Source organism: Symsagittifera roscoffensis, chromosome 7 (genome assembly GCF_963678635.1).
Source record: "Symsagittifera roscoffensis chromosome 7, txSymRosc1.1, whole genome shotgun sequence".
NCBI classification, from domain to species: domain Eukaryota; kingdom Metazoa; phylum Xenacoelomorpha; order Acoela; family Convolutidae; genus Symsagittifera; species Symsagittifera roscoffensis.
Window position 1 is genome coordinate 47,768,715 of NC_087068.1, and position 26,025 is coordinate 47,794,739.

Here is a 26,025-nt window from a genome sequence, read left to right on the forward strand (position 1 = left end):
AGGTCACTAAGCCGATATAAATGGCAAAAATAGGCCCGAGCCTACTTAGCCGAAAAAAGGACAAAAAAACAAAATTTTAACAAAGCGAATTGGAAAAAGACGGATACTTAAAATTACAAGCTCAACCATGCTTAATATTGCAACCGAGAGGAGTAGAAAAGAGGACGAAGAGAAGAGAATTAGTGAAGAGGATGTGATGTGTGAAAGAGTCCAGAAGTGAGTCCCGTGGACAAAAGTTTTACGGGTAAAAAGTCTAGTACCCGATTGCAATACCCTTGCTATCGCAAGGGTAATAAATTGTTCAGTTTCGGTAAAACCTACGGTGCTTTGTTCCTCGGTGCTTTGTTCCTCAAAAGAAGCCCAGCTGAAAAAATTTAACTCAAATCTCTCACAACAGACAGCAAAAACCGGATACAGTCTTCATCCCGAACTATATAGCCAAACAAAAATTTCGAGGGAAAACTTGTTTTCTATGATTAAAACATGCGCAAACAAGGAAACACACACAATTGAGCCGATATGACTGTTCCATAACACCGCTTACAGACCCACCATTAAAGACTTAAAAACAGAACTTAGTGACAACTGTACTCAGGCGATCTGAGCTTCGCACAACTTGCAACACAAAACAAGAAAGCCGCTAAGTTGAATTTAAAAAAAATCGAAAATGTTTAAAACCTAGATTTATTAAAATGAACTATTAAGTCACACTCACCCTTAAAAGACAAGCACACATAACTTTCTTTGCTTGTCAAATACAAAAAATGAGGTCATTAAACCGATATAATATAGGCCGAAAAAAAATTGCCGGAAACAAAAATAAAAATTAAGACTAAAAAGTTTATTTATTCCCCCTCACCCTCAAAACATGTACCCGCACAACTTTTTTGCTTGTCAAAAGACGCAAAATCAGTCACGTAAGCCGATTTGTTATACGCCTAAAGCTATCAAGCGGAACAAAAAGGCAATGAAAAAAGCCGAAAAAAATATTATAGAAAACTCTAAATGCCATTAAGATTTTTAGAAATTTGTGCTATCCAGAGGGGAGCATTAAAAATGTTTTCCTTGAAACTGCTCAAAAATAGGTCACTAATCTGATAAAAACTATGCCAAAATCAATTGGGCAGAAAAAAATTTTCAAGTTAAAAAACAAAAGAAAATATAAGTTGTAAAAATAAGTGAAATTACAAATAGCAGAAATACAATCAAAACATTAAAAGCAACTACAATATAACTTGCGTAAGGCAAAAAAATTCTATGATGTGGAAACTAAGCCGACGAAACATAAGCAGGTAAATAATAAGACCATTTTTTTGAAACTGAACTTGCCGTTTAAGAAAACAGGTCCTGTCAGATTCGAACCTAAAAACATTGCCGCCCCAACTTATTCGTTACCTCCAGAACAAGCGTACCGGAGACGCAAATAAATTTGAATTTATAATGATGAGAGTCTAAATTTACCATTTCCAATTTTGACCATTCTGTGAACAAAGTTATTTACGGAAAAAATTCCAGTACACGATTGCAATACCAATGCTTATCGCAAGGGTAAAAGAGTAATGGACTCGGAGAAACAGAAAAAAAACTGACTAAATCGAGTTCTTAATAAAAAAAATAACCAAAAAAGTACGATTGGTGTTTTTTGATAAAACTAACCCCATTCGAGAAAACTGGATCAATAAGTAATTCCAATAGATCAATTTTTATTCCGCTGGGAGATCTATAAATTAAATTCATCTTTCGACACTAGAAGTTGTTCACGTTTTTTGCGGCATTTCCACGTTTGTATGGGAGAGCGCTATCTACGTACTTTTCAGCAGATGAATATCAATTGAAATCAAAATAAATACCCAAGTGCAATCATAAATGCATTAACATGTATAAATGCACATATGTAGTAATTAGAGTATTTCAAGACTTTCACCTGAAAATAAAACTAAAAAGAAGTCACCAAGACCTAAGAGTCCTCTCTACGTTAATTACTATTAATAAATCAGAAAACAAATAGTTAAAAACGATTAATGCACGATAATTTTACCGAACAAAAATGACACTTTTATCAATCCCTACAAGACCAACTTAAAATAAGATAAAAATTCATTTCGTACATGAAAAATTACAATCTGATCCAGAATAGAAATTATCAATTCAATTTAATTCAAGCTCATCAAAAAATATTGTCGCAGCTGAAAGGTTGAATAAAAGAGTCAACGAGTTTCAAATAAACTTCTCAACAATAGAGTCGTCTCCGAAAGTGTTTCTCGTAGCTTCGTCAAACTTCCCTTCATACTCTTTCGAGAAATGTTCCTTCCATCCAGCTACTTGACCCTTGTTGATCATATGACCTCTATTACTTAACCCCTTTTCGTATCTTTCTTTCATCTCGCCAACTGAAGTCAGTAGATGAAGGTCATTCATAAGAACTTCATTGAGTGGCGTCAGGCTTACACATCAAGTCTTTCATATAGACGCCTAGATTTTCATATTACAAAAAAAGAAATTGAATCAGTCGTCGAATCAGATTTGTTTACCTTTGTTCACTAAAAGTTTTTCTGTTTTCACTAAAAGTGCGACAATACAGTTTATTTTTCAGCTGTTTTTCGAAATGATAAAGTGAGAAATTTTTCGAAACAAATACCTGAAGCGGACTATAAAAAAGACTTGAGAAATGAGTTGATTTTTTCGATGGTCTCATTAAAATGTTGATGGATGTCTTCGTAGTGGATCAACAGATTGTTCTCCGGAAACTTTCTGAAAAAAACACTGCTACTTTAAGCGCCTACTGATTTATGCTCCTGCTTAGGGTCTGAAAACTCATTGGTAAAAATTCCTTTTTCTCATTATAGCACACCATAACCCCACACAAATAGAAACAGCAAATTATAAACCCCATGATACCATAATCATACGGCGTTGAATCTATTTTTTGCTACTGTACTAAAGTAAGGATTATAATGAAATTGACACTAACATAATCAAAAATAACAGCTACAAGATCAACTTGAGAGGAAAAGTTGTAACTTTTACCATTTCTTCAGTTATAAAATGTTGTTTGACTTCAAAGGAAAAGAAGTTAAATTAAGACAAAACGTAATTCAATGGATGTCCTTAAAATAAAAAATGAATGTGCAGGGTTAATGAGGAAAAGAGGACTGAAGATCACGAATTCTACATTACCGACAGTATTTCACCCATTCTCTGTTCCAATTCCACCAACTTCCATAAATCACTTCTCCTTCCAGAAAAAAATCCAGAAACTGGTCCAGATTGGCACTTCTGCGGAAATTCTCGTAAATAGGGTTGTTCCTGTAAAACTTGTCCAAACTAACCACTGTATCCTTTGGATTTCTAACCACAACTATATTTTTTCTTTTCTGAGAAAAAATTTCCTGAGGCGCCAAATGAGTAGGCAAATGATGTTTGAAAAGTCGAGGGCTGTCAGTCATCAATTTCACTCTTTCATAGCCAAATGTTCTAGACGTTGGAGATTGAAATTCCAAATACGGAAAAAGCATTCTTAGTTCAGAAGGTCCACAGTTCCTCAGCTTATCCAGACCAAAAACAAGTCCAATTAGATATTTTGGGTCCATGTTGTTCCAGTTCTAGGGTAAGTTGACAGATATATGTCAGTTGGGTTTCCTTGAAAATTTTTGGTTTTCAAGATAGATTCTTTGGAGATGGCTCCTTCAAATAAAACGCCCTCGAACGTGAAAGAATTCTGAACCAGTTCAATCATTGATATCGAAAATCAGAGTTTAGCTCAAATGGAGTAACTTATTTCCAGATACAGAAGATACCCAATCTTTGCATTTCTAATACAACCTGATCCTTAGTTTAACGCTAATCTGGAAATACTTACGCAATCAAAAATTACGTTCAACGGTTTTGTTAAAGCTATTTTAAAAGTGATCGTCATTAAGCACAGTAGCGGATTTGAGAGAGGGGGGTTGGACGCCTACTACAGAGATTCGACCTACCCTTGGTTCTATTTTGATAATTTTTTTTCTAAAGGCGCCAATATTTACGTTTTTTCGAAGGTGAAGCTGCGCCAAAAAACAGAAATTTTTGCCAAAACAGGGTCTTTTAGTGTTTTGGGAGAGCTCGGAAAGTCAATTGGTCGACCTACAAAAGAACAAGATCCACATTTTTTTGAATATCCTCCCTCGAGAAATTCCCTAAGAAAACAAAGGGAAGACGACGTAGATTGTTTTTTTTTCGGCCCACTACTCTGAAAAATGGATCAATTGTGGTATAACCAGGAATGAGCATTTTTATTTACTAGCGTATGACTCGCACCTACGGTGCTTCAAATAGCTCGTTGAATGTAAGAGCTTCTTAAAACATGAATTAAAACATAGATATTCAACGCAACCGTGAAGATAACTGGGCTCATCTATCAGGGGTTTCTATTTAATAAAAAACGCCATGTCTCGAGATCAAAATGATTTGAGCGAACAAAATTATAGGGCAGATTTGCTACTCTATATTGATCCCTGAGAGCATCCCACCATAGCATTAAGAATTTCAATTTCTATTATTTGTTGTTAAATCTGTTTTTTTTGAAAAAGTATTGAAAAAATCATGAGAAACGCATAGCTCAGAAACACAAAAAAAACATTTGAGCAGTACAACTTAGAGTCCAAATTTGTACTCTGACAGAACTCCCTGAATCCACCCTGACAGAACCCCACCGTTAGGGCTGAGAACTTCAATATCGGTTATATTTTTTTAATTAAAGTTTTTCGAAGCAAAAAAATGAAATCGTCACATCACGGAACCCAGCAGGATTTGATCAGTCATATCTAGCGGGCAGACTTGAATCGCCGACGTGTAACTGGCAGCACCTCACTAGAGTGATGAGAATTTCAAGTTCAGTTAGTATTTTAAGATCTAAAATTTTTTGAAAAATCATAAAAAACCCCTCATCTCGAAAACCAAAAGGATTTGAGCAGTCATACTAAGACGCCAGAATTGCAACCACTGAGTGTACCCTGACAGCCCGTCATTGTAGGGTTAAGAATTTGACAGCAGACCACTAGAGGGTTGAGAATTTCAAATTCGGTTAGTTTTTTTAAAGAATTTGAAGAAAAAAAAACACGTAATTAACAACGCCATATCTCGAAAACCTAAGAAATTGAGCAATCTTACTTGGACGCCAGATTTACCGCCTCTGAGTGTACCCTGACATCACCCCAAGATAGCGTTGAAGTTTCAAGTACGGTTTAGATTTTTTACATTTAGGTTTTATGAAAAAAAAATTTGAAAAAACGCCATATCTCAAAAACCAAAATGATTTGAGCAGTCATGCTACGACGCCTGATTTGCAACTTCTGAGTGTAGACTGGCAGCACCCTTATTGTAGGGTTGAGATTTTCAAGTTCAGTTAGTTTATTTCAAAAAAGAAAAAACCATAAAAACGTCAGATCTCGAAAACCAAAAGGATTTGAGCAGACCTACTTGGACACAAGATTTTCAACTCCTGAGTGTAGTCTGACAGCGTCCCTCTGTAGGGTTGAGAATTGCAATTTCGGTTACTTTTTTATTTCTATTTTTATTGAAAAATCATAAAAACGCCATGTCTCGAAAACCAAAATGATTTGAGCAGTCATGCTTGGACGCCTGATTTGCCACTTCTGAGTGTAGCCTGACAGCACCCTTATTGTAGGGTTCAGAATTTCAAGTTCGGTTAGTTTATTTTCATATCTAAATTTTTTTGTAAAAAAAAATAAAAATCATAAAAAGATAAAATCATAAACTGAGTAAACATTTCAACCCTTGCAATGTTTTGGCCTTTTATTAAACTTAGATTAAAAAAACTTAGGCTCATAGCAATTAATTTAAATTTAAAACGTTTCTTCTTTTCTTTAATTGATACAACCTCCGTATTAAAATTTGCAATTTAATTGAAAAAACTAAAATGATTAGCAATATTGAAAATTAAATGGCAAATCAAAAAGTTTTTAAATCCTTTCTTTAAAAAAGCTCGACACTGGAGCTTTAAAATCGCATTAGTGTGATTCGGATTCCAGAGAATAATCAATGAAATCTTCTCATTTTCCAGCAAAATTCGACAGTTTTTTTCCAATTTTCAAAGCGAAATCTGATTACACTGAACTGCAGTTTTGATGACACCCAACTCATTTCTACAATTTGACTAAAAGTTATTTCATTCAGCTATAAGTATCTTCCAGTCAAAAAAGAAGGATATAAACTGCAGAATGGAAGATACTTATAGCCGAATAGTTGGGGCCGAATAGTTATAATCAAAAAAAAATATATCGAAACAAAGTCAAGGTTACTCGAATTACAAAGTGTAGGAGTAAAAGTAAATAGAACTTAAGTTCAAGGAAAAATGTTTACATATAAAAAAAAAACAATTCTAAAATGTGGCAACTAAGCCAAAAAAACATAATGAGACAAATAATAGGCCGAGTTTTGAATGCTCTTCCTCTACAAAATTTTGAGTTTTGCATGCTCTTCCTCTATCAAATAGTAAGTCAAATAGGTAACCGATGTGACCAATTACTTTGCCTCCAATCAAATTGAAACAACTTTGAGGACGAGTAACTCGTCACGCTTAAATGATTCGCGCTTCTGCTATCATCATCATAGTTAAATTCTTTAGATGAATTAGTCCCACAACGTGAGCACATTAGCAAACGTCAAACCACCCCCCCCCCCCCACCAAAAAAAGACAAACATTTGATAGCAGGTGAAATATTTATTTGAATTTAAATAACCGGATTGCCCAAAATGGGCTGAATGAAGAAAACAAGCCCAAGAATAAATTTTCCAAAACTTGATTGAAAAGCCGGAATACTTAAACACAGACAAACAGACGCAATAAGCCTTGATCAAAATATCAGTTTTATCCCATCAATACACCATACAAACAACAGCGCTGAAACTTGAAAATTTCGAAATGTTGAACAGCTGTTTTACCCAGGCACCTGTGACATCTAATTTTGTTGATGCCAATAGGGCGGTCGTTGGAACAAGAACGGAAAATGAGACCAAAAAAACATACCCAGAAGGCAGTTGGAAAAGGTCAAGAAACTCAACGAAAAACTGATTTCGATTTTGTTTTTTCAAATTACGAGTTCCATATTGCATTTCATATTCAAACTATATCGCACAATAGCTCTTTGAATTTCAAAAAACTTGTATAATTGAAACACTTTTGATCTACCTGACTCAAATCGTCAACAAAATGAATGGGGGGTAGTTTTTTATTCCGTCATGAAATCTAAGTTTAAAATCCACTTTTGAAACCGAAAGTCGATCAGGTTCTTTGTGAATTCTACCTTTTTTTTCTTTTCGATAGTGGAGCTTCCCTTACTTTTAACGAACAAATGAACTGAACTTGAAAAGAACTTGAACGATGATTATCATCTGTGGGACTAAACGGAAACTCAACGAGCGTTGAGAAAACCAAGAAAGAGCAGTTTGGTTAAACCAGCCAAACAAATGAGCTTCTTTCAAATTAAAAATGAAATGTGTTTTCAATACGTAATTTTTGATAGTCTAGAGGCAATTTTTGATAACAATTTTTCAGCCTTGATTTCAATTTCGCTTTGAACTTCCACCAGTATTTTCAACAATTGACATCTTTATAATAAAGCAACCTAATTCGATCAATAGATGCATTTGCCGCTGAAAATTCTAATAAAATTCCATTTCTCGATTCTCAAAAAAAAAACAAGAACCGCCTACGAAGAAATTTCCTACCAACTCATTAATGATTTCCAATATATTGGCGCCAAATATACTATAAAAATATATCTAGTGCTCTGTAACCCAATTGGGTTCGTTAACTGTCCCCTCATTGTTTCTGGTGCTTCATGTTTAAATTCTCGTTATTTGCATATTCACCATTAACAATGAGAAATAAATTCTTTCTTTCGTGGAAAATTAATCGAAAAAACTAGGAAAAGTCGAAAAAACTAGATCTACTCTGGAAACCAGAAAACTAATAATACAATAAGATGTAAAAATTTACCATCGGAAAACTTAACAGGCGGTATAAAAAAAACGTCAGAGCAGAAACCCTTAAGCCGAAAAAAAATTTGAAATCGGAAAAAATTTTAAACTATAAAAAAATTAATAAAGCTCATCCCCCTTAAAACTCAAAACGCACAGACACACAAAAAAATTTTCGGTCATCAAACGATGAAAAATGCGGCCCACTAATCCGATGTAAAGTATACCGAAAGCTATCAAACCGAGAAAAAAAGAAAAAAAAACTAATTTCTTTGAAGGGAGGTGAAATTAATAATCTCGAAACAAGGAAAATCAATTCTCAAGAGGACAAAATGTTTACAATTTGTTGCTATTAGGTAATGCTGTCAGAATGGCCTTCGAAATCTCGTATTTTCGTATTGACTATATGAGATCTAATAGCGAGCACTAGAAAACTAATTACAGATTTAGCGCGCAAATTTTGAAATTCACAAGACCGCTAAACTATAACAGATTTGAGGGAGCAGAAACATTTTTCAGTTTACTGTTGCAAAAAATTTGGCCTGCTACAAAGATTTTAAGTAAGAATCACCATTTGAATTGCGTCTTTAGACCAATTTGCCTTCGAGTCTTTTCGGCTGTTAAAAACAATCCAATAGAAAAATTAATTAGACATTCATGAAAATTTACAGCGCTGCTAAAGCTATAATTGCATTCAAATAATTCCTTGTACTAAAAATTGGCGTTGTTAACTAAATTTACGCGTAACCTAATTCAATTTCTCTTTTCTGCATATCAAACTCAAACCTTTGACAGTATTTTGGCAGTTTGACCGAAATTTTGATAGAGTTATTAGGCAGACTATTAACCAGGTTGTTAATGTGTTTATCGAACAAACTGTTCACGTCAGAAACATCCAAAGCTTGAAGATTAGACAAAGAAGACAGATTAGATAGATCCTTCCCGAATTTTAACACATTTGAAGAAACATCCAAACGCTGGATAGATTTCGGGATACGCTCAAATAGTAGATTAGTTTGTATCTCATCAAACTGGAAATCGGCGCCTGAGATATCCAGATCACGCAAACTGGGCGGGAAGAAAGTTGCTGGGGAATTCAATATTTCATTGCCTATTTTAGTATCTGCCAAACTAAGAACTTCCAAGCTTTTCAGATACCCAAAACTGAAATTTTCAACTTGGGTTTCTTTCAAGTTGATGTGATTTCTCTGCAGGTCCAAAACTTCCAGGGATACCGGAAGGTTCAGTAAGACGGCAGCAGGAATAATTTTGTTCATGCTCAGAGCCAGTTGTTTCAAGGCGGGGAACTTTTCACCAAAATTCATTTCAGACGAGACTGCCAAATCAGTTCTCACTAAGGAAAGCTTTTCGACTTGACTCGGCAATAGGTTGATCACTTGTTCGTAGGGCTGTAGCGCGTTTCCGTCTAAGGTGAGATTTTTGAGGCACTTTAAACTCTTTAAGGCTTCCATATGATTTGTTTTCAACGTCACTTCATTGCCAGTTAAATCTAGGGTTTCCAAGTTCTCTGGAAGAACAGTAAGAACTTTTTCAAGCTCTTCTTCAGACAGTTTCCGCAAATTACACTTCTGCACAAGCAGATGTTTCAGGTTTTCTGACTGCTTCAAGAACTTCAAAGGCTCCATAATCTGAACCTTGCAACCCCAAAAGTGAATATAAGTCAAGTTCGAGGCTACGCCTGGAAGATCCATGAGGGATTCTATAAACCATGGATGTCTGATCCAGAAACAGTGCAGTTTCGAAGGTACATAGAGATCGCTCGAGTTCATCTTCTTCTCTCTCAGGATTTGGATGATTGCACAGAGGACTGATGGCTGCATTTTATCATCGGTGCTAAAAACAAACCAAATTAGAACGTTAGCAACGATAGCCGGTTACAGTGCAAGTAGCAGAGTATGTTCCGACCATATTCTTATTTAAACAAAAAAAAATTCAGTTTTTTTCTCGATTTAGTGTTGTTTTTTTTCTGCGAGGTCAGATGAATGAATCTAAAAAAACCTGAAATTTCGGTATCTTTGACAGTCAGAGTAATACAGCCAAATCGAGCTACAGTTTTTGTCGAAAAAAAAGACAAGAAAAAATTCAAAAAAAAATCGAAAATTTGTTTTCATTTTTTTTGCAGAAATTTTGTTTTTTATTGCAAAAAAGGCGCTCAAAAACTTCAAAAAAATTAATGAAGTTTCGTGGCTGAGCCTTCTATAATAAGCATGCTCGCATGCTTCGATCACTCGAAATTATACTAAAACTCAAAAACTTCAAAACGGCTTTTCTCGACTCTGGTGGTTCGAATAAAGATTAAAAGGGCTTTGATATGGTAAATCATTCCCTCCATTACGATGATTATTCATGGTACCTGACTTTGCGTTGAAAAAAACTTAAACACATGAATTACTCCCCATTGTCAATGGTCGAAACAACAAGTTCCGACTAGTAAACAACTAAAAATCAACATTCAAACTAGTCTGCACTAGTAATAAAAAACAGGCAACATGCAAAAAAAAACATCAAAAAGAACACACGGCTTCTTAAGATTCTGGAAAATTATGTTATTAGGGAAAAAAAGTCGCTATAATAATAATCACAAAAATAATAAAGAATGTAGGACATGCAGGGGAGGTAACTCCTTTTCAGTTTTAGATCAAATTTCAGCAGAGCTTCTCACTACTGATGGGCAAATTAGTGGTAATAAAAATAAAACGAAAACCGCAGTCGAAACAAAATGTCAAAAAAAACTAGATCTATCATTAAAAATTTCAAAAAACGGGGTCTTCTATAATAGTACTATTTACTTCTACAATTGAACTGCCTTTCAGACTAAGATGGTTTTTGAAAAACATAACAAGCAACCCTAAAACAGAGGGTGAGGGCATCCAAAGTGTTTTCTGTTTTCTAACTTAATTAATAAAACAAGACAGAGTGAAGCAATGCTTCGCACTACTTACGATTCATTAAAAACATAACAAGACAAATTAGTGGGCAAAAAATGAAACAAAAACCACAGTCGAAAAAATGTCAAAAAACAGTAGGTCTATCATTAAAAATTTCAAAAAACGGGGTCTTCTATAATACTACTATTTACTTCTACATTTGAACTGCCTTTCAGACTAAGATGGTTTTTGAAAAACATAACAAGCAACCCTTAAACAGAGGGTGAGGGCATCCAAAGTGTTTTCTGTTTTCTAACTTAATTAATAAAACAAGACAGAGTGAAGCAATGCTTCGCACTACTTACGATTCATTAAAAACATAACATAACAAGACAAATTAGTGGGCATAAAATGAAACAAAAACCACAGTCGAAAAAATGTCAAAAAACAGTAGGTCTATCATTAAAAATTTCAAAAAACGGGGTCTTCTATAATAGTACTATTTACTTCTACAATTGAACTGCCTTTCAGACTAAGATGGTTTTTGAAAAACATAACAAGCAACCCTAAAACAGAGGGTGAGGGCATCCAAAGTGTTTTCTGTTTTCTAACTTAATTAATAAAACAAGACAGAGTGAAGCAATGCTTCGCACTACTTACGATTCATTAAAAACATAACAAGACAAATTAGTGGGCATAAAATGAAACAAAAACCACAGTCGAAAAAATGTCAAAAAACAGTAGGTCTATCATTAAAAATTTCAAAAAACGGGGTCTTCTATAATAGTACTATTTACTTCTACAATTGAACTGCCTTTCAGACTAAGATGGTTTTTGAAAAACATAACAAGCAACCCTAAAACAGAGGGTGAGGGCATCCACAATGTTTTCTGTTTTCTAACTTAATTAATAAAACAAGACAGAGTGAAGCAATGCTTCGCACTACTTACGATTCATTAAAAACATAACAAGACAAATTAGTGGGCATAAAATGAAACAAAAACCAGTCGAAAAAATGTCAAAAAACAGTAGGTCTATCCTTAAAAATTTCAAAAAACTGGGTCTTCTATAAAAGTACTATTTACTTCTACAATTGAACTGCCTTTCAGACTAAGATGGTTTTTGAAAAACATAACAAGCAACCCTAAAACAGAGGGTGAGGGCATCCAAAGTGTTTTCTGTTTTCTAACTTAATTAAAAAAACAAGACAGAGTGAAGCAATGCTTCGCACTACTTACGATTCATTAAAAACATAACAAGACAAATTAGTGGGCATAAAATGAAACAAAAACCACAGTCGAAAAAATGTCAAAAAACAGTAGGTCTGTCATTAAACATTTCAAAAAACGGGGTCTTCTATAATAGTACTATTTACTTCTACAATTGAACTGCCTTTCAGACTAAGATGGTTTTTGAAAAACATAACAAGCAACCCTAAAACAGAGGGTGAGGGCATCCAAAGTGTTTTCTGTTTTCTAACTTAATTAATAAAACAAGACAGAGTGAAGCAATGCTTCGCACTACTTACGATTCATTAAAAACATAACAAGACAAATTAGTGGGCATAAAATGAAACAAAAACCAGTCGAAAAAATGTCAAAAAACAGTAGGTCTATCATTATTTTCATATGTTTGTCGCTGTGCCATGAAAAACTTTCATTTTAGGAAGACATGCAATTATGGCAACTGGATGTTAAATCAGGATCGCAACGAAGATTTACAAAGCGTCACATAGCCGACAAAATTTGAGCAGACAGACTTTGAGTCGACGAAAGTTGCTTTATTGAGCTAGAAAAAAGTTCTCAAAGCTGACTTAATGTACGCCGGAACCTCTGAAGCCGATGAGCGCAAGTAAATAGAAAAAGATACTGTAATAATTTTGCTTAAAAATCTAAATTTTTGAATTTCGAAGAAAAAAATTCGTAGCCTTTTTGAAATGCTAGAACTATTTATGATTGTTACTTTTTTTAAATTAAAATAATCCGATTTGAAAATTCTAAATTAATATGGAAAGCTAGTCAATATTTTTTCGCAGGGAAACCTGAAAACTAATTTCCACTTCGAAACTATAAGTCGATCATGTTTTTCGTGAGCTTTACACTTTTGATGTTCGATAGTGAAGTTTGCCCTCCTTTTAACAAAAGAAAAAAATTTAAAAAGAAACCAAAATTCAATCTGTAAGAAAGTGTATTTGAGCCGGAACAAATTTAAAGATTTCTCCTCATACGAAAAAAACCAACAAAAATCATCACGATTTATTTAAGAGTCAGAAATATTTCTGAGAGAATTTGAAATGCACACAGATACACGGTTCGAACTCAAAAACAGAACCTTAAAATTTGCCACTTCGGCTGGACAAAACGCAACGATCTTACGACTAGCGTTGCTAGGGTAGACAGAGAAAAAAAGATTTTTTTATAGATTTCTCGATAGCAATATTGAACATACGAGCTCCGCAGCTCTTAAAGGCGAAAAGCTGTTGCGTCCCCGATATAAAAGTTCACAAAACTATTTTCAGTGTAATTCGAGCTGGGTAATGCTGCCTCAATCTCAACCACTGAGCAGAAAAGGGAAGTACTTCTCGTGGTAACAAAATACATTAGATATTTTTTAAAAGCCCACAGTCGAAAGGCAACCAGACGAGGCATCGGAGAATATGTAGAGCGAGACTTCAACAAAGCTCGAAGCCACGAGAAAGAACTACAAGGGGCACACGAAAGATTTGCTACACATTTAGCGTCAGCCAACAACTATCCACTACGCACTACCAAGCACACAGCTTCAATCCTGTCCAGATATGCCCTACATAGGGTCGACATGCATACCAAAAACCACGAATTTAGTTCTCATCGTAACAAATTACTTTAAATTTGCCAAAAACCACAAGAAACAGATTAACATTAAGTTGAAACTCATATTGGACAGCTGACTAATTCATTGAGGTTATTGGTTGCTGACCTACTATAAATGCTTTTGACCGAGAGCGTTTTTTTTACGAGGGCGTCAGCTAATTCTAATTTCACGTACAAGAATACAGAGCAAAGTGTAGACAAATCAGACTTTTATAAAAATCCGTTCAAAAAATAATTTTATTTTGAGTATTTGAGTATTCACACATTTTTGACAGTTTTCCGAGCTCACTTAAAACACCATTAACACCCTATGTGAGTTTTTTCAGCGTGCGATCCCCTGAAAATTAGTGAATATTGGCGTCAAAGGCTCCTTATGAAAAAAGCACAAGTTGAGAGCTTTTTAGTGACGAGGGGTTCGAATCACTAAGAGATGGCAGGCGTCTCCCTCTTCCCTACCCCTTAACCCTGCCCCCGCACAACGCATTAGAACACGTATTTAAACTTCTGCAACTTACTTATCTATTTTGAGAAGCACCCGGTCGTTGTCAGTACTATTATCTGTTCCTGAGCCGTCATTTCCATTTTCGGGCAAAAGAGTCTCAAACATCCCATCAACTATCTCATCAGTTCTGCACTTCAACTTCTTGAACCAAACAGTGTCATCCGGAACTTCAACACTTAGCTTCAGAATGGTGTGGTCACTTAAATGCCTACTCAAGGATTTGCAATGTGTTTTTGCCAAATTCTGCATCTGACGTTGCGAAATATTGCTCTCAGATTGAGCCAAAATTCCTACTGCAAATTTGATCACATCGTGTGGAAACGAGTGTTCATTCAAATTTCCAAAAACCGCTTTGATTTTATTTTTGGACACCAAACTTAAGACACTTTGGAAAGCATTTCTCCACACATATTCAATTTCAGCGTAGAACACTCGCACTACGTGAAGCGCTGCACCAAATTCGACGGCACGTAAATGATGGGGTAGCAACACGTCATCTTGCTCATCAAAAGCACTGTTATCATAATGGACAAAAAGTCCACATCTTTTCGCCACTTCGAAAGCGCGTTCTTCGTTTACTTCAGATTTCCGCAACGAAGGCTGTTTGTTGTTGCATTCACCCGTACGCCAATCTGAACATACCATTTGAAAGCACACGGCACACACTTTCTGCAGAAAATCACACGCTTCAGAAACGTCGTTGGCGACAATTTTGCCGCTTTTCAAATCGTTCAGCGCTATTGCGTTGTAGGCTGGGACCAAATTCTTGGAAGTCATCTTTTCTGAGAAACCTGTGAATTCTCTAACTTGATCCTGATGCACGTAGCACTCTTCCTCGATGTGCAGAAGAAACATTCTTTTGTAGACTTCAGTAGACGCTTTTGGCAAATCGAATTGTTTGAAATCGGGGTGATTCAAAATTTTGATGTAGTATTTGCTGATTAAAGGTTTGTACAACTGAGAATAAAGCGATAGATATCCCTTGTGGTTTACGAGCCAGACTAATTTATCTGCACTATTGTGCATTTGGAAATAATCGCGAATTGTGCGATCATTGAAACCCAGAACCCGGAGTCGGAGCTTGTAAGGGTAACCTTTCAGAAATCTCAACGAGCCGGGTCTAGAAGCAATAACGACACTTTTCCCACTGGAGCAAATCAGATATCGTATCCATTCATCGCTTGTCCTTTCATCACTTTCAATTGACAATCTTGTCTCAACAGGTTTGTTTTCGTCGTTTAAGAACGTCCATCGCCGATTATACTCTTCAAACCCGTCAAAAATAAACAGCTGGTCGGAAAAGTACTGAGAAGTGAAGTCGAAATCAACTGTGTACCCGTAGCTGTGAATGAGGTTCTCAAAGGTCAACTTTCGATCTCCAAATTGATTCAATTTCCTACAGCTGAGCAGAATAACGTTATTAAATTTGGGTAAATCTCCTTTCAGAAACAGACTGGCTAATTGACCTAACAGAGTTGATTTCCCAATTCCTGCCGGACCCTCTAAAAGCGTGAACTTCCCGTGAAGAAATGAGACATCGTGAATATTTTTCAGTTCCCATATCTTCCTCTCACCAAAATGGTCGGCCAAGTTGAGTTCCAGAATTCGATTTGAGTATCCGACAGATGGTGTACTTGATCCAGAATTATCTCTGTCATGAAGTGTGACGTTATATCCTAAATTAACGGGATCGAATTGTTCCCTGTCTTTGCTAATCAACTCTTCGCGAACCACTAAATCCAGAGTCTTGTCCAAAATGTAATCTACAAAGTCTTCAACTCTTGATTCTGGACCAACAATTAAATGCTGGCCCAGGAAATTAAGATGACTTTTCAGAGTGTCAAACACTTCCGTCTTCTCAATTTGGTCTTTTAAATTTTTTCTGTCAACTTTGTTTAAGGCTTCTAAGAACTGCAAATAGGCTTCGGGTTTCGTCCGGCATAATTTAATAAGCTGGTCGAAAAGCTCGCGTGACGGACGTAAGCTTTGAATGACTTGGTCACGAACAACCGGGTCAAAAACTTCGGTAGAATAAAGATAAACTGCAATTTGACAGGCTGTAATTTTAGGAAGCGATTCTATGATGGTTTTTCGCTTGAAAGTGAGGCGACAAACAGCCAGAGAATTAGACATAGTCGCCGGACTTCAAAAACTACTTTGATAGTAGTTCGGAAAACTAGGCGATTTTTGAAAATCAGCCCTTCTGTGATGCATTACATGCTCTAACTCACATTTTCTCGCCAGACCGAACAGTCACTGACGCTAAATCTGGATATTCTAAAAAAGATAGATACATCATTACTTTCGGCACTGATCGGTAAGCTGATCTGAGAACAGAGTGCGTTTATGGACTATGGTCGAACCAAAATTGGACCAACACAGCACAGAACTTAGAGCTGCTGCCGCTAATTTTAGATTTTAGAGACTTGTCATCATCGAAGAATCATCTCATCTGAAAACATATAATTTAGTCAGTTATTCGGCGTATCGAATGAACGTAAATAAGGAAATAAATGAACTAATTTAAGACCTGAGCAAGTTCAAAACGACATTGGTGCCCTATTTCCACATCAACAAGACAAAATATCACAACATTTACAAATGACTTGATGTTGCAACGTCCTATTAAAAACATCCGAATTAAATATTGCAATAAAAAGTACAGGTGTACAAAGAGCGAAACTATTTGCATTTCGCATGACATGGATCAAACGCCATCATCGCCTATATCCGGATCAAAAATGTCGTCATAGTCAACACAACTTCCTACGCTTTTAACACATTACCATCTTATACAGTGCTGATTCACAATATCCGCACATTACGGTTGAAATTGGAAACTTTAAAGGCTTTTTCCCCGAACTGGAGTGAGTTTAGACAAAAAGTGATCAGGACAAAATTTGCTTAGAATTTTAGAGGAATAAATTTGGTGCAATTTATTCTGCAAAGTTCGCGTCCAAAAAATTACCTACAAAACGGGTAGTTATTGGCTGCTTTTCGTTAATCAAAAACTAAGCACAAACTGCAAAAACATTTGCTAAGAAAAACATCAAATTGAGCGTCTTATTTAGCCCAAAAAAAATTAAGATTTTAGTCTCCAAAAATTGGCGCAAAACGCTTAGACTTTGTTTTTTTTTAACATATAAAAACTGATACTTTATATGGTAAAAATGACATTTTTTTGGAAGTCAAACAAAAATAAATTAATTTATACAAACCTTAGAAGATTAAACCTTTTAAGATTTTGTTGGGCTACATTAGAGGCTCTTTGAATTATGTTTTTCTCAGCAATTGGCTTCTGTTTTTCTCTAAAAGCAGCCAAAAATTCCCGTCAAATTTTAGATGCTAACAAAATAAATTCCACCAAAATAATTCTGGTAAGACTCAAAACAATTTTTGTTCTAATCAATTTTTGTCTAAAATCACCGCAATTCCAGAAAAACGGGCGCGTTTAAAGCTTCTAATTTTTAAAGTTTTCTCCAGTTAAATTAAATCAGCACTGTATATAGTGTCTGTTGAAACTGAACATCAATTGCGACCATTCATCACAAATATAGCATCATAAACTAAACGACAGAAAAAAGACGTGATCCACTAAGTCGCAAAAAAAACAGTTTGGAAAAATTATCGATTTGTAGGTTGGCAAAATTTTCGTCTCAAAACGAATTTCAATTTGAAAAAAACCCGATAGGGGCATTTGAGAGCAGTAGATTGGTATTTAGAAAAAACTTATGAATTAGAAAGTAATTCGACAAAACTGGGTATGCGCACGTTGAGCGGAAATTTTTTTGTCATGAACAATAATGAGCAACGAAAAATTTCAAAAATCATTTTCATCAAGTTCCCATCCCCATTCCCCAGCACACACACTCAAACAAAAATATAATCGCTCTTGACAAGACGTACTATGAAGCGATTAAACCAAAATAAGCTTATCCGAAACATTTTATGCCGGATAAATATTAACATAGCCAATAAACAACTGGGAAGAAATAAACAACTAATAAAGAAATAAAACCCAGAAATAACTCAATTAAGAAGTTTAAAATTTCGCGGGAACAATTCATACGTCAGTTCTCTAATATTCATTAAAACTTTGAGATGAACATTTTTTTAAAGAAATAATTCCTGTTTCTGTTGTATCGCAAGTGGTGCGAAGCTCCGTGTCGCCTCTGTGTCATTATTATCGTTCAACAGAAACAGGAAAGTAATGAAAAAAACTGGGTGAAACAAAACTTTCGCATGTCTCGATAAGAAACAACTAGCAGCCCATCCAAAGCTGGAGGCACGTTGTTTATTTGTTTCTCTACTAAAAAACTGAGAAGAGTGAAAATTTTTGAGATATCGGAAATTACCAAAAGATATCATATTTCTCTTACAAAAAATAAAGGAGCCCCTTTTAGCAGCAAAAATTGTCGCAACTGGTTCTCTCTGTTGAAATCTTCATCTCAGATTTGATTGGGTAGTTTTACAGAAAAATTCAAAATTTTCTTAAAATAACGTTCAAAAGTTCAAAAACTTGATTTTCCAAAATCTATAGCTTTATTCTGCAAAAAACAGGTTGTGGCTGATAGGTAGAGAAGATTCTCAAAACCAGGTTTCTCGATTGATCATACAAGCTGAGAAATATCACGGTAGTTTCCGAGTAAAGCGAAAAAATTTCCAAAAACGGTCAAAGTTTCAAAACTTTGACTTGTTTGAAGGCCATAAGTGTTTTCAAAAAAAACTGCGCGTAAACATTTATAAAGGTAGGCTTTCAACAACCTGTTTTTCCGACATAAGCTATGTTTTCAGATTTGGTAGGACAAATATCGAGAAAAGTCCAAAAAATGGCAGAAAAGATTCACGCAACCTGCAGTTTCGATTGAGCCAAAAACTCAAGATTTTGCAGGGTAGTTCACGAGAATAATCAAAATTTTCAACAGAGGTGAAGCGGAGCCTCGCATCACTTTCGATACAAAATTTATGACTATGACTACCAGCAAAAGACCAATCAAAAAATGAAAAAAAACTTGAAAAATCGTTTTTTTTTGTCAAAAAATATTTTAAAAAATTGTAAAACATTTTTGAAAAAAGCTGAAAAAACACCTGCACCATCAGAAACTTTAAGAAGTGCTTACAGAATGTTAAAAAGCAACTGAACCTTTCTGCGGGACCAGAGCCGACAAAAGATATCTGACAAAAAAAACAGGTCCTTACTGATCGAACTTCTGGGATTTGTCATCTGAAGCATAAGTGTTATCACTGCACTAAATGCACAAAACACTCCTTAAATTTGTAGAGAAAACAGCTTCCAAAAAAGCAAATCAAAAAATAACAAAACAAATAGGCAGAACTTCTTGGAATTCATTTACTTGCCCAAAACTGGACAAAACAAATAAGCAGAACTTCTTGGAATTCATTTACTTTCCCAAAAAAATGTTTTTCAAATAGAGTAAAAAACGCCCAAATTTGAGGCGAATATGGTGCTGCGACAATGAAGATGACAAAAAGGGAGACAAATAGAAGTCCGACAAAAATTTTTCGACGCCCGGACATTTTTCAGCTTATATATAAAAAACAGATCTTGACCGGATTCGAACCATTGACCTTTGACTTTATAGGCAGGTGCAATAGCTCTTCGCCATTTGCCCGAAATAACGTCTGGTTTTTTATTTTAAATGAGCGAAAGGTAAAAAGATTCAAGTGATTCTGTTAACCCGAAAAAGTTTTTATTCCGGTTTGATAACACTTGCTAATCGCAAGCGTAAAAAACGGTAAATAATCAATCATTTGACAGTTCAGAGGGCGAAAACTTTAGATTTCTTAGAGGCCGCTAAAGCAGGAAAGCCGTTGTTTCCATTGAACCCACTGTCTCAGATTTGAGAGATAAGTTTTTGAGAAAAGTCAACAAAATTAAAAAAAAAACAGTCAAAAATCAAAAATTGGACTTTTCTGGGGACTATAATATTAAGTGTAAGAAAAACTGTTGGTCGCTTATACAATTCCATTTGATCTGACCTGAAAGCTTTTCAAATCCGTTTTAATCTTTGAAATCAAAATCTCAATTTGAGAAAACGAAAAAAAATCAACATTATGGGTCAAATATTGCTACCACTTTTTCGAAAGACATGAGAGTGGGCGGCCTTTCCATTGATACCAGTTTTTTGGAAATCGGTAGAAAAAAAACCCAACGCCATACATTTCCATAAAACCTGCTATTATCAAACAAGAGTTCTAGGCCAACAGGCCCAGCAAGACGCTGGAATTTTAAATAAGCAACAAAAAAACTTAGGAGGCGCAAATAAAGCCAACAACCTTTGAGCAGACATCAGTTGAGCCAAAAAAAGATGATTGAATAAAAAAAAATGTAAAAAGTTTGAAGCCTACCTTGAAACTACAATAAACAACACTTGCAACTACCCTGATATTTGCCTGCAGCAAAACAAAAACTGAAAAAAAACAAGGTCCGATTGTGATTCAAACCTTGGACCTTAGGGTACAAAGGCGACGGCGCTGCCTCTAGCGCAAGTGCGAAGGAATCTGAATTTAAATTGAAAAATTGTAACAAAAACTGTTTACTTTAAAAAAGTCTAGTTCCCAATTACAAGACACTTGCTTTCGCAAGTGAAACGAGTTATTGGCAAACTTGCAAAAAAATCGGCCTTTTTCAAAAATGTGTTTCAATTTCATATCTAGTTATCATTGAATATTATTTATATATTTTATAGCTTATCAAATAATTCAACAAAGCGGAGAAGCTGCATTTGGCTAACACAAGAAGAAAAGCGCCCAAATTAGCTTTAAGAATTTAGTAAAAACAAAATAACGTTAATGATAAAAACAATTAGAGCAGCTTTTTCGAGACTATGAGATTCGAACCACAAATCTCTCCCATACCAATTATTTACTTGCTTTAACACTTAAACCAATTGTACTCAGCTTCTATAAATTTCACACATGATTCATTCTAAGATACCAGCTGGCAAAGTGCGTGATCTAAAAAACGCCAGAAAACCCAAGCATATTACCTCAAAAGAACTTGGTCTAATGCGGGATTCAAACAGAGGACCTGCAGATTAGGAATAATTTAGCACCATCGCTAATTATCAACTGCTCTATTACGTTTGGCTTGAGCAAAAATCCCAGAAATATGAATCCAAATTAATTAGGCAGATATAGCTGACGCAGTGGTGAAGATACATGCAATGAAATATCCAAAGCCCAAGCAGGAAGAGCCATACACAATTTCAAAAAATCCAGAAGAAAACTTCTGAGCCGACCGTCGAAAATCTTTTTAACTTACGAGCTATGAAAAGTTTTGAGCTTCCGATTCCTTACTCCCCCACAACATAAACACAAAAATATGTTTTTGCCCTTTAAACGACGCATTTAGAGGCAACCTTAATTAGAAGCATTTAGAGACACTTAATCGGTTCTTTCAGTGTAAAAACAAATGGAACTTCATAAATCAGAGGAAAATCAAGCTCAACTTGAAGGAAATTGAATAGCCAAACGATTGGAATGAAACCAAGCAGTTAGAGAAAGTTAACATTTGCACGCAATTAACCGAAGTTAAAATAATCTGGAAAACATTGACTTGATATAAAGCTATGGGTCTATCAGATATTTATACTCGTCTACCTTCACGTTTCTTTGGCTCCACAAAAAATATTTTTTCGACCAGAGGTTTATGCTGACAAGTGCGAAAAACACAGGCGGAAATCGCAACTTGTATGGCGAGGGAGATTCTTTGCCACAGAAAACTACAAGTCTAGGTGGCTCGTTACACAAGCTCATCCTCTTTCAGAGCTAAACTTGCTAAGTCTTAGTTTTATAGCAGGTGAAACCCTCAACTTCGAAGAACAATAGTCAAAAAAGATATCCATCGCTAATAAAGACTTCAAGAAATTAAATATCCTCTGAGTTTTAATTTCTTCCCAAGTTCAAGCTCAAGTTTCTTTAATCTCTTTTGTTAAAAAAGGCAAGTTATGTTCATCAATAGCGAAAGGTCGGTAGGCGCATTGGGAATCGTGACTGACTCCTACTTTGCCAAGAGGATTGCAGTTTACAGGTTTCCCCGGGAAATGAAAAATTGTCATTTGTCCAGTTTGCTCAGCTGGGCTAGTTTCAGCAAAAAAAAACCTGTCAATTATAAAAGAGTCCTAAAACTCGAAGAAATTTCGGGTCATATAAAACTGATCAGTCAGTTTCTTCAGGCTCAAAACAGAGATAGATGTAGCTAGAACAACAACAACCTACCCAACAATAAATAAAGAGAGCAAAATCAATGACATCACAAGAACTTATTGTTGGGTAGTTGTTGTTGTTCTAGCTACATTTATCTCTGTTTTGAGCATGAAGAAACTGACTGATCAGTTTTATATGAACCTAAATTTCTTCGAGTTTTAGGACTGTTTTATAATTGACAGGTTTTTTTGCTGAAACTAGCCCAGCTGAGCAAAATGGACAAATGACAATTTTTCATTTCCCGGGGAAACCTATAAACTGCATTCCTCTTGGCAAAGTAGGAGTCAGTCACGATTCCCAATGCGCCAACCGACCTTTCGCTATTAAAGAACATAAATTGCCTTTTTTAACAAAAGAGATTAAAGAAACTTGAGCTTGAACTTGGGAAGAAATTAAAACTCAGAGGATATTTAATTTCTTGAAATCTTTATTAGCGATGAATATCTTTTTCGACTATTGTTCTTCGAAGTTGAGGGTTTCACCTGCTATAAAACTAAGACTTAGCAAGTTAAGCTCTGAAAGAGGATGAGCTTGTGTAACGAGCCACTTAGACTTGTAGTTTTCTGTGGCAAAGAATCTCCCTCGCCATACAAGTTGCGATTTCCGCCTGTGTTTTTTGCACTTGTCAGCATAAACCTCTGGTCGAAAATTTTTTTTTGTGGAGCCAAAGAAACGTGAAGGTAGACGAGTATAAATTTCTGATAGACCCATAGCTTTATATCAAGTCAATGTTTTCCAGATTAATTTAACTTCGGTTAATTGCGTGCAAATGTTAACTTTTTCTAACTGCTTGGTTTCATTCCAATCGTTTGGCTATTCAATTCCCTTCAAGTTGAGCTTGATTTTCCTCTGATTTATGAAGTTCCATTTGTTTTTAGACTGAAAGAACCGATTAAGTGTAAAAGCAAGATTATTTCAACCAAAAATACGTTAACCGACATGATTCATGGCTGATTCATTAAAGGAAGGAGCAAAAATTAGGTTACATTTTGCTTTTCCTGCTCAAAAAAACTTGGGTAGTTTTTTGTAATTGTACGGCCAAAAGTGCTTGCATTTTCGAATAGATGTGTGATTTTGATCAGCAAATTTCTTAAAGTTAAGATATTGAATCTCTCTTACCTGAAGACAGCAAATTGGCTTAGATTGCCATCTCAAAAACGTCAAAATTTGGAACCCAAAGATAAAAATAATTGAACCGCTACGCGCAATCGAAGAAAATAGTTTGAAAGCCTTCCGGAGAGTTTCCTGCCAACAGGGAAAACAATCAACGATACTGTTACCAGACGATCACGTCTTACTGGGTTGCTTTGACATAGATCAGAAGTAACGATATGATCTATTCTTCTAACAACCGTTGACCAGCATGTCTGTCCAATGACGACAAGCTTGGTCTCCAAAAAGGTGATAAAATTGAATACAAAACCGGGCGCCCACACTAGTGTTACCCATACTGGAGAAATTGTAACCCAAGGTCCAATCAAGGTGGTGTCGAAAATGGCTTCTTGGAGGAACGATCGACTTCTGGACGGCTTGAAAATGAATGAGCTGGCATCACTGTCCAATACGAGTATTGGCGCCAGAAACTTGAAGAAGACGATGTGTTGGAGATTCAACATGAGATTGAGCCGCTGCTTAAATTGAGAAAACCTGGAGAACCTGGACAACAAATAGAGGAATCTGAAAAGCTAACGGCCAGTCTACCCAATTTAACAGACAAATTGGATAGTGACCTGGGTGAAAACTGCTGTCATCGTTTCAATCGATTAAACGAAGACAAAGAGGAAAAGGTAAATATATACCTCTGCTCGCTCGGAGGAGCCGGTAGGAGTTAAAGTTGAAGCGATTTGAGCAAATAATGAACAAACTGGAATCGAAGATGGACACAAGTGAGGTCATAATGCAAGATCTAGCTACACTTGCCTTTAAAAAGGCGAAGAGCCAGAGCTACTGTATGATGGTGTGCAGGGTCAAGTTAATATATTGGCTCTTGGAGGCTCCATTGATGCACACAAAATTTGGCTACTGGCAACGAACATTTGGACGTTAGAGGAACTGAGTACACAATGCATAGACTCCAAGAGAACAGCCAAGGAAACTTCTAGATTCCGTGGGCGAATTGACCCGGTTAAAACAGATTTCTAAAGAAGCGACAAGACAAATCTGAGGCAGAGGTAGACGGAGAAATTGTAAAAAGAAATTATCTACCTGGTGAATCAGAAAGGCAGATACATTGAAAAAACTCGATATTCCAGGCTTCAGCAAAAACACGGAGCTGAAACTCTTTGTAACTTCAACGTTTCGGTAAATTCAAATCGGCGCCTGATAATTTACTGCGGTAAATAGGTATTTAGGACAAAATTTAAGCAATAGTTTGGCCTATCTGTGTATCTGCGCTTAAGATTACGATGGATAATTTGCTGGCAGATAACTTGGATAGACGAATCATGAAATTGGACCGCCTGGAAATTATCTTACGTCCGCTGAACCAGCGAGAAGTGGAGACGATTTTCCAAACTCTTTTCGATGTATAACATCGTGTTTCTCATGTTCGTTACAAAAGCTGGTTCGGCAGAACTGGTTTTTTTCTCAGCTAAACTAAAGCTGGTTCGAAGTAAATAAGTCGGTAGTTTAAAAAGTTTTTGTTTCGATGACTTCAAGAACATTGCAATTCATTGCTCGTATATCAGCTTCTTTGAGTTTTGATGATTTTTGTAAACTACTTCGATTTTCGTGAGCATGTTTTGGCACGTGAATTGAAAACCTACATGTCAAAGTAAATTTTACTGAACCGAGATTCCCATAATCTATTGGCTTTATTATCGAATCTTGCTTCATCAACAGTGCTAGGAGTTTTGTAGGTAGAGGCTTCTCCCTCGAGTGGTTGAAGATGCGCTCACCACATTTGCATTACTGCGGGAGGTTACTTGGTTCCCATCCATATTTCAGTGCAAATCTGTCTGTATGAGCGAAAGGTAAAAAGATTCAAGTGATTCTGTTAACCCGAAAAAGTCTTTATTCCGGTTTGATAACACTTGCTAATCGCAAGCGTAAAAAACGGTAAATAATCAATCATTTGACAGTTCCGAGGGCGAAAACTTTAGATTTCTTAGAGGCCGCTAAAGCAGGAAAGCCGTTGTCTCCATTGAACCCACTGTCTCAGATTTGAGAGATAAGTTTTTGAGAAAAGTCAACAAAATTTAAAAAAAACAGTCAAAAATCAAAAATTGGACTTTTCTGGGGACTATAATATTAAGTGTAAGAAAAACTGTTGGTCGCTTATACAATTCCATTTGATCTGACCTGAAAGCTTTTCAAATCCGTTTTAACCTTTGAAATCAAAATCTCAATTTGAGAAAACGAAAAAAAATCAACATTATGGGTCAAATATTGCTACCACTTTTTCGAAAGACATGAGAGTGGGCGGCCTTTCCATTGATACCAGTTTTTTGGAAATCGGTAGAAAAAAACCCAACGCCATACATTTCCATAAAACCTGCTATTATCAAACAAGAGTTCTAGGCCAACAGGCCAAGCAAGACGCTGGAATTTTAAATAAGCAACAAAAAAACTTAGG

The 26,025-nt window shown here is 35.7% G+C and overlaps 1 protein-coding gene across 1 annotated transcript; it reads right to left on the minus strand.

Moving 5' to 3' along the window:
• Positions 1-8,610: 8,610 nt before the first annotated feature.
• On the minus strand, positions 8,611-16,670 carry LOC134851475 (uncharacterized). Its single transcript, XM_063867582.1, has 2 exons — positions 14,236-16,670; positions 8,611-9,834 (listed from the first exon to the last, which is right to left on the minus strand). Exons 1-2 carry the CDS (start codon positions 16,353-16,355, stop codon positions 8,718-8,720), a joined length of 3,237 nt encoding a protein of 1,078 aa, XP_063723652.1. The 5' UTR covers positions 16,356-16,670; the 3' UTR covers positions 8,611-8,717.
• Positions 16,671-26,025: the final 9,355 nt, after the last annotated feature.

Coding starts and splice junctions, on each gene's coding strand:
- LOC134851475 (XM_063867582.1), bottom strand. CDS start 16,355: ATGTCTAATTCTCTGGCTGTTTGTCGCCTCACTTTCAAGCGAAAAACC. Junction 9,835..14,235: donor GTGCTTCTCAAAATAGATAA/GTAAGTTGCAGA, acceptor GTTTGTTTTTAG/CACCGATGATAAAATGCAGC.